This window comes from Gobius niger (genome assembly GCF_951799975.1).
Source record: "Gobius niger genome assembly, chromosome: 5".
Lineage (NCBI taxonomy): Eukaryota > Metazoa > Chordata > Actinopteri > Gobiiformes > Gobiidae > Gobius > Gobius niger.
Genome location: NC_136856.1, coordinates 20,275,947 through 20,285,459, shown reverse-complemented (window position 1 = coordinate 20,285,459; position 9,513 = coordinate 20,275,947). Strand labels below are relative to the sequence as shown.

Here is a 9,513-nt window from a genome sequence, read left to right as displayed (position 1 = left end):
TGATGAGGGCATTCTCCTGAATGTGTGTTTCATTCAGAAGAGGAGGAATGCACCTCATCATCTTACAAGTCATTTATGTGTTTTAGATAACACCGGCTTATTGGACCTTGTTTAAAATTAAAATTAAAATCTAGCCTAGCCATACTTGGTTTTCAACAAATAACAAAAGTAGCCCGCCCTTAGGGTTCATATGTTTGCCTATTGAGTCCAAAAGGGGGCAGCCGTGAGAAAGAGACCCAGAGGCGCACGCTCTCCCCGGGAGGGGCCCACGCCATCAACAGATGAAAGGCACGTCTTATCTGATGAAGTTGGATCAATCCACTTATTAAATATCTAAAATACCTTCCTCTACTTTTTGTACCATATCAAACTCACGTTGACTCAAAACATCGGTGTCCTTATTAAGGTCTCTCACAATTAGACTAGCCAATTTATTTGATCATCAATACATTTATGCATTATTTTTGCTCTTTTTATTGCCTAATAAGGTATTGATAAATACAATCAAATGAAATGCCTTATTGGCTACAAACCCATTATGCATCGAACTGCATTCCAACTGTGACTCGATTAGACTTGCCCTATAAATATTTTGTGGGCAATTAAACACATGCGCCAACATTTATTAGTTTAGCCTGAACTTTTAGACAAACCAATTAGTGAACCACAAAGCCTACACCACACGTGCACCTGTTATAGGTCACCAAACAAAAGAACCTCATGTGTTTTAGCTTGTGCTATTGGTTCACAACAGACTTTGTATTATGTCAAAAAACGTCCTGGACTTATTATCCAGATTTCAGAACGGCAAAAAGCTGTTGAAGAGAAAACATCGGTTTGATGACATGGCCTTCTTCAGATCTTCTCGAGACCATGTTCCAGGCGGTATTTGGGGTGAATACAGTATGAGTTTGTTAGGAGCGCAGACTGACGTGTTGAAAGGCGCTGTTTGTCACAGAGGGGGTTGTTAGAGTTTCCTTAAAACCGGAATTAGCTGTGAAGTGCGACCTTGAGGTGTGAACATGGAGAACGAGGCTCTTGTCTGTTTCAAGTAAACTTTCCATTATACTTTGAACTGTGCTTTTAAAACTAAGTCTTGACGTTGCATTAAAAATGTGAATTGAAATGTAAAGCACTCGTGTTAGGCTTACTTCTGAAAGTCCCAACAAACAAACAAACAAACTTGTAGCAACAAACAAACTTGTAGCCAACGTGAAGTAAAGGAGAATATAGGCTATCCTTAAAAAGATCACTTCAGAAATTAATGTTCATGTAGCCAAATGCACATATGTGCGTAATTACGCTCGCCGTTTTCAGTTGGAATCATGGTTTCATCTAATGCCTCACATGTATACATTACATTAAAATCTGCTTGGGACAGACCAATCGGACTGATGACGCTGTAGACATCTGGGCTGCACCACACTGCTGGTGTATTTGGATGCAAATGACCTGGCGTAAGGAGGAGAGCTGACGTCAGGAGGGCCTCAGTTATACTTCAAGCATCTTGACAACTCACACACATGATGAGAGGCTGCGTCAGGAGAGGAGCTACGGCGCGATTGTGATTGAGGAGTCGCCTTGGACTACTTTTTTTTTTTTTTTTTTTTTAAACAGCAGGGCTGTTTTAATGGTGCAACAAATATGTTGTTATAAAATTATAGCATTTGGTTCTTCATTTATGTCGTAATTGAGTTTTTAAAACTTTTTTGCGCGCACCATGTATGTGGGATACCTACTGGATAAAGAGAGCAGCATGTACCATCAGGGGTCTGTCAGAAGATCAGGCATTAATTTGCCTCCCCAGAACTTTGTTTCCTCACCACAATACCCCGATTTCAGCGGATACCATCACATGCCAAACGTGGACACGCACGCCCAGTCTGCAGGCAGCTGGGGGCCTGCATATGGTGCTCCCAGAGAGGACTGGGGCGCATACAGTCTGGGGCCCCCAAACAGCATCCCTGCACCAATGAACAACTCGTCTCCGGGTCAGGTGTCGTACTGCTCGCCCGAGTACAGCCATATGCACCCACCCAGTACTGCGGTGCTGCAGCCGCCGCCAGAAAACGTCAGTGCGTCTCAAATGTCTCCAGAAAGGGAAAGGCGCAACTCATTTCAGTGGATGAGCAAAACTGCACAGTCCTCATCAACAGGTGAGCGTTACATCAGTAAGTAACATAACCCACTCCAGTCCATCATATAGACAATTCACTGAGGTTAGCGTTTGGGGAACTTTATCATTTGAAAATATAGACCTTGCCTAGGTAGCTATTAAAGCTCTGTGCGTAAAAGCTCACCAGATGCAAGGCGTATTCGATTTGAGTGAAAAATGTGGCATTTCTTTCGGTGGGACTGAGCTTGGAAGGTGTAAGGACGCGGCGCCAGGCCACTTGTGATGTTAATAGCACAAGTGAGAGCCTGACTTCCCAGTCACATTGTTGCTCTTCGTCATATCCAGGCGAAGGCCCCTGCTTTCAACACCTCCACACTTTGATATGCAGCCCGCACTGTTCCTCTGTTTTATTACCGGACAAAGTGGCTCTCTTCACAGCTTGTGTTAAGTCTTTACAACGAAAACATGTCAGGTCAAATCACCTAACATTACAGATGATTGGAAATATCAACAACCCTTTCCATATTGACATTTTAGCTCAATGCATTTTTCTCAATTGCTGATCGTTTGGACACAATGGGCCTTGTAGCTATAGGCCTAATATGTTGATAATGGTCTAAGTCATTATTGTGTCATACTATGTCATTATTCCTTGTCCTTTTTTGTCTTAAACGTTTTGTTAAACATTGTACATGTATGATCTCTTTGAAATTCAACGACTACGTTTGTCGCCAAAGCAAAGATCAGAGGCGCAATTTGCGTACGTATAGAAAGACTATTGTGCGTAGATAGACCGGTCTTGGCATGTGGATTCCTGTTGAGCAACTCAACTGAAGGGAAAAAGGATTAACATTTTGTTTATTACACGTTCACAGGCAAAACCAGAACGAAGGAGAAATATAGGGTCGTGTACACAGACCACCAGAGACTGGAGCTGGAGAAGGAATTTCATTTCAACAGATACATCACTATCAGGAGGAAGTCTGAGCTCGCTGTCAACTTGGGCCTTTCTGAAAGACAGGTACAGCCATGACATTGTTTTTACACATCTCCACATTACGCTCTATCAACGCAGTATTTAAATGCACTGGAAATCCTCTATGATCCATTCTGACAACCTTTTTGCCCAATGACACTGTAATGAAACATAAGCTGTTGGACAGGGTTGGCCCATTGTATCAGCGTCTCACGTGCGTGTGCTATATGTTTATTTTGCAGGTCAAAATCTGGTTTCAGAACCGCAGGGCCAAAGAAAGGAAACTGATCAAGAAGAAATTGGGTCAATCAGACGGAAGCGGTGGCTCGGTACACAGTGACCCCGGGTCAGTGAGCCCACTCCCCGTGCCAAGCTCGCTCAGCCCCTCGGACATGCATGGGTCTCTTTACCCACCTCAGCCCATGAACACATTGCCATCAATTAGGAATATACAGCAAGTGACTGTGACACAGTAACGGAGCGACTCGAGCCCTGGATCTGGAACATAACCGAGCACTCCGCTGACCGACACTTGAAGCGCAGCAGATACGTGCGTCATTACGCACAAAGCTGCGGACGAACATTTGAAACAAAGCGATAATACGCTGGAGGCTCTTCAAGTATTTTCACATATTTTTTTTTATGTTGTAGGAAAGAAGTTCAAATAATAATAAAAAATCAATTTATTAAAGTATAAATATCTTTTTATTATGTAATGAATGTATGTGTTTGTGTATAAGTTTAAAACTGGATATGTAGCATGAACATATTGTAGACCTGACTAATCAAGTCTTGAGTGTGCTATCGCCCAATTTATCAGCTATTGTTGCTGAACAAAATGAGCAGTTATGTGGGTATTCTATTGTTTTGTAGTATTGTTGAAATGTAAATAAAACATTTTTTTTAGAACTTGCCTTAAAAAAAACTTGATAGCCTATCTGGACTTGATTCTAAACTCACATGCCCATGACTCATGTCTGATGTAAATATCAGCAGCAGAGTTCATGCCATTAAAAGCGGGATTTTTCGGCTTACTTAATGCACGATATCGCAGTGCAAAAAACATGTATGTACCCGTGAAATAAACAATCTTCACAAAACAGATGCCGTCAGTGGTCGTGCACTCTGGGTACGTGCGCGACTGCGACGACGTAGACAGACGTCATGAGCGTCTTACTGCCCAACATGGCGGACTTTGATACCATTTATGAGTTAGAAGACGAAGAGGATGAACACGTAGTGAGTGAAGAACATTTGCCCAGATACTGCCCGGAGCCCGTGGTTTTGCGAGGGGCTGGCCACATCACAGTGTAAGCAGATCCGTAATCCCGGACATTATGTCGTTGTTGTATTTTGCGTCTGGACCTTTAGCTTTTAGCATCGGCTAACCAGTTAGCTAACGCAAATCACAACAGTAACTGCTGCTTGATGAGCGTTTGCAGCTGATGAGGTTTATAATTGTGTCAATGATATGAGTGACTTGTTAAGGTGTTTACATCTCACTATGCCTTTTTTAAAAACATGTATTGTTATTAAAGGGTAATGTAACCTTTCCACAGTCTGGCAGTCCCGTAGCTAAGAGGCCTGATGTTATGGGAGAGGTTCAAATGTTTACTCCTCTATTTGGATTACAGTATTATCATTATTATTATTAGCCAGTATTGATGTTATTACGTAACGTTGGTAAGGTGAGCCCACATGTTCACCTCTGTTTCTCTTCACTCCACGTTAACATTTTTAGGTGTTTAGATTTGTGTAAAATCACAAAAGCTTGAATCTTTTATTATTATTCTTTTTTTCAGGTATTTGATATGACTTGAATTGTGTGAACTTTTTTTTTTTTTATCCTTTTCTTGAAGTTCCCGTTTTCCTGCAGTTATGACTCATATGTTAAACTGTTGATGTAGACATTGATAATAATAAAGTCATTTATAAATGAATTTATTTCAATCTAATGTGTTTTCAGGTTTGGACTGAGCAACAGATTTGACACAGAGTTTCCCTCTATTCTAACAGGAAAGGTACAGCACCCTTTCCTATAAACATAACACCATCTCTTTGTTCAATGAAAGTTGTCACATGCAAAAACCTGAACAGTCCTAAACCCTCCCGGTCAGGTTGTCATTCAGACTGAACACGCTGCACAGCCAGATGCAGAAAAAAAGAGAGATAAACGGCCAATCCTGCTCTGTAAATGAGTAAACTGTCTATAGGCCACAGTTGGCTGGGACACTAGGTTTTGGAGGGTCTAACTCCAGGTGATAAAATAATGAAATGAAGACTCGCTGCAGACAAGAAAGGAAAGCTTCCTAGGTCGAACGCTTAAACACAAAAAGGCTGCAGGGGTAAGAGCAGGCCGAGGGAAGTGTGGGCAATAAAGAGGAGCTTCAGCATTGTGACCCATGGTGACATGTGATGGATGAGGATGATTGAAGGGTGCAGATCAGGGCCTGCTGTTCTTTATTCTCAGGTCTGTGGCTGTTTGCAAAGAGACCTTTGCATCCTGTCATAAAAGATTACGACCCCAGTTTTATGACGTACAGACTGGGCCAGGAATGAGCATCCATTCAGGTTGTTTGGCCTGCACTGCCGCAGGCACTGGGCTTATCTCTCCCGAGGCCATCCTTGCCTTGACCAGTCTGGAGCGCGGCGTGCTAGTCAGCCTTAGAATTCAGAGATCTCATCTCATCTATGGACAGCATCTGCAAAGTTCTAGCTTCTGTGATTTCAGTACCTTTGATCTTGCCACAAAACATTTTGGACAATTAAGATACCTTGCTTGAACTGCATACAAGAAACTTTAATATTAAGATCTCAACATTCTCCTTAATAAACACATGTTATATTTATTTCATAGGTAGCTCCAGAGGAATTTAAAGCCAGCATCAGCCGAGTGAATGCGTGCTTAAAGAAGAATCTTCCTGTCAATGTGAAATGGCTTCTCTGCGGGTGCCTGTGTTGCTGCTGTACAGTTGGCTGCAGTCTGTGGCCGGTTATTTGTCTCAATAAGAGAGTAAGTCCCGACCTCTCGTGACACGCGCCGGACACTTTTACTCTCCCTCACTTCACTGCTCATTACTCAAGGGCTGTAAGGACTGCTCAGCTGGAGTGGTCGAGGTGTAATAACATACTGTGTGTTCACTTATGAGCTGTGTGTAGGAATGACGCATCTGACCACACTGTTCGTTCCTACCTGCGCTGTGGGCGTGTCTTTTAAAGCTGGTATTACTGATAGTTACTGACAACAAAGTGGAAATTACTAGCTGGTAAAATTAGGAGTTCAGTCTATAAATCCTAGCACAGCTGCAGTTAACCGCTACCTGCTAAGTGGTAAATTTTATATTATGCTTGTCCCTTTAATTACTTTCATTAATGACTTTACAGCTTCCATTAATCCTGCTCTTCTCTTTGTACAGACCAGACGATCCATTCAGAAGTTATTAGAATGGGAGAATAACAGATTATATCACAAGGTAAGCACATCAGGGTGACGGGGGTTTATTGTATGACAGATAACGACCAATGACCTGCTCTTTAGCATTAAATTACTTTTCCTGACGAGTCTTATCTGCAGCTGTGAAATATTGTGTAAAATTTAAATTTGTCTCACAACAACAAATTACGGATACTCGCTGTGGACATAGAGTAGGGTGCAATTGATTTTTATCAGGGGCCACATGAATAACTTGACTCTGCATTGACTTCGCAGTTTTGTGTTTGTATTTAAATGTCACCATTAAATGAAATTAATAAACAAAATAATAATACAAAATATAGATCCCACTCTTGCCGCTGATTCGCAATTTGGCGAAATTATATAAATGATGGAAAGCGAGTCGAGTTTGCCCATGGCTAACGTAGAGGAAGCTTTTTGAGGTTGTCTGGCCACAGTTTGACCCCGGTGAGACTAGACAGCCCTGTTCCCAAATTCCCCTGACAACTGATGGGGAGATCTCAGACAGATTTTTCTTTGTCTTTGAGAGAGGAGGCATCTCATTGTGTCTGTTCCTTTTCTTCTGTCTTCAGCTGGGGCTGCACTGGAAACTCAGTAAAAGAAAATGTGAAAGCAGTAACATGATGGAATATGTAAGTTCTCAGAAATTGTTGTGAAAACCTTTTGATAATACATGTTAAATTAGCTTAATTTCAGATAAATAATAGGATTTACACGTTTGCACAAAATTATGTTTCAAAGTTTCTTCATTTGGTCTCAACCAAATGTAGTGAAGTTGTCACACCAACACTACTGTATAAAGAGACTTGATTTTGAGGCAAATTCAATTACTTAAAATGCAGATGTCAATATCTCTGTATTTACTTATCGACATGAATCCATTTCTGTCTGCAAAGATTCAAACATGGGAACCAATGACCAACACATAATAATTTAAAAAAAAGTATTTTCTTTTTGGTTAGTGATTCATATTTAACATTTATTATTGATTGCTGATATCTTTCTTTAATTCTTTACAGGTAATTCTTATAGAATTCTTGCCCAAATATCCTATATTTCGACCAGACTGAGGAGGCTGTTACAGACAGGATGTCAGGCCCTTGAACTTTCTCCTTAGTGCCTTGTATATACAGTACAACATGTTGGAAGAAGGGTCTGCACCAGTGTCCTGTGAGGACCCTTTCAATCCCCTGTATATTACACTTTGCAACGCTGTCACTTTGCTTTAGAGCAGAATTTGCACATTTTTGACAACCAGATCTTTCCCCTTTTGTTTCACTCCATTGTTTTGTTTTGTTATATATGATGAGAAAGGGGCAACATCAAAGTGCATTTACCCCAAAGAACCATCCTGTGGCCCAGTCTCATCTGTCAGCAATCACTTGCAAAGAATGTGATGCTCCCTCTCTCCCAAAATACACCTCGCCTTATGTGTCATTTTTTTTTTTTAAAGTCTGTGTAGTGGAAGAGAAGCAGCATTGTTGCAAGTAGATGGGATGATCAGTATGCCTACCGTACAGTGTATCTAATCAGCTATTTTCTTATTTGACTCTGTACATGGGAACGAGTTGACACTTGACTTGTAAATACCATGATAAACTGTACAGCAGTATTGTTTACATGAAGTCACAAAGCTATTGAGTTGTTTAACTTTTTTTTTTTTTGCCAATTGTTGTTATTATTGTTTAGATTTAATGAAAGTATGTATCTTTGTAGTTTCAATGGACCTGTTTACCTTGTAAGCCATATAATTTCAGTGATGCCAGAGTTAGACTGATTGTTGCACTTGAGTCCAGATGGATGTAAAGAGCCTAAAGCAGTTGACAATAGCACTAAAAGCAGTGCGTGTTTTTGCCAAGACCTTTAGTCATTCACCACCTTTTATATTTGAGCTGGAGCCGTGAATTGTTTAAGCTACTGGAAAATATTGTTTAGCTCCACTCTAATACTTCATTTTACAGTTCCATTGCATCTATTTCATATTGTTTGTATTCCCCATATATCCCACTATGTGTTGAGTAAATGGTTCAAGTTTTACTCTGTCCAGTGTAACTATGATGTCCTACATTTTAGGATATTGCTGCAATGCATTGTATTAGAGTGCCTCTGGATTATCCGATGAACTGCAAAGGTTCAGATTCAATTTGTCCTGTTATGACTTTACCCCAAGCATTGTTCCTGTTACAAAATCTGTTCACCACAGAGACCCCAATGACTCCCTTTGGAGAAAGAAAATAAAACGCTCTTTTTATTTTTCTTCAGTTTCTTTGTTTTGTATTGCACTTTGTCATTGTGACTTGATGATGCTGATAAGACACTTGAGTAAAACAAACAGTGACCCGCGGCCTCCATGTAACTGTGGCTGTTTATCATGTTTAACCAGGCGACGAATCGTTAACTTTAACAGGATTGCGTCTTGTTAACGCATTTGTAAAAGTGGATACTGTGGCGTGATGCTGGTTGTTTCTTCTCTGCCTGAACATCTTCATTTTACTGTCAGTCACTGCACTGGCATTAAAGCTGCGGGGTTCATGCCCTTTTGTGCCGTTTTCAGATCGTTTAATGAAGGTACAAGCTTTATCTCTTCAGCCGTTTTGACAGCTGTAAATATTGTCAATTAACTCTAGGGCCAGTACACATTTTGTCCACTAGAGGTCAGGTGTGTCTGGTGCTCGACCGCACATTAGAGAAGCCACCTGCGCAACGTTTAGGCACCGCAAAGCCTGCCTTTCATTTGTTATTTTTGGCCCGATTCATGTTAATGTGATGTATGCTTTTTGTAGTTTAGACCTAGTCCAATTGAAGTCTTTTTCAGACCCCGTTTACGCCTGATCTTGGGCAAGTGGTATAGGCTATGGTTAAACATATGAAGTCATGGGCGGACTGGGACTTAAAAACGGCCCTGGACTCTGACCAGTGTGGCCCAAATCAGCGTAAATGCACACAGCACAAATACATATTGACATT

General features: G+C 41.0%; 2 protein-coding genes across 2 annotated transcripts; both read left to right on the top strand.

Annotated features, from left to right (window-relative positions):
- Positions 1 to 1,720: 1,720 nt before the first annotated feature.
- cdx4 (caudal type homeobox 4) lies at positions 1,721 to 3,568 on the top strand (the record flags this gene model as incomplete). The annotated part of the gene is made up of 3 exons (XM_079557505.1): positions 1,721 to 2,156; positions 2,992 to 3,137; positions 3,335 to 3,568. 3 exons carry the CDS (start codon positions 1,721 to 1,723, stop codon positions 3,566 to 3,568), a joined length of 816 nt encoding a protein of 271 aa, XP_079413631.1.
- Positions 3,569 to 4,256: 688 nt separating this feature from the next.
- chic1 (cysteine-rich hydrophobic domain 1) lies at positions 4,257 to 8,802 on the top strand (the record flags this gene model as incomplete). The annotated part of the gene is made up of 6 exons (XM_079556911.1): positions 4,257 to 4,402; positions 5,059 to 5,113; positions 5,950 to 6,105; positions 6,509 to 6,565; positions 7,119 to 7,178; positions 7,566 to 8,802. The coding sequence occupies 6 exons, from the start codon at positions 4,257 to 4,259 to the stop codon at positions 7,614 to 7,616; spliced, it is 525 nt and encodes a 174-aa protein (XP_079413037.1). The 3' UTR covers positions 7,617 to 8,802.
- Positions 8,803 to 9,513: the final 711 nt, after the last annotated feature.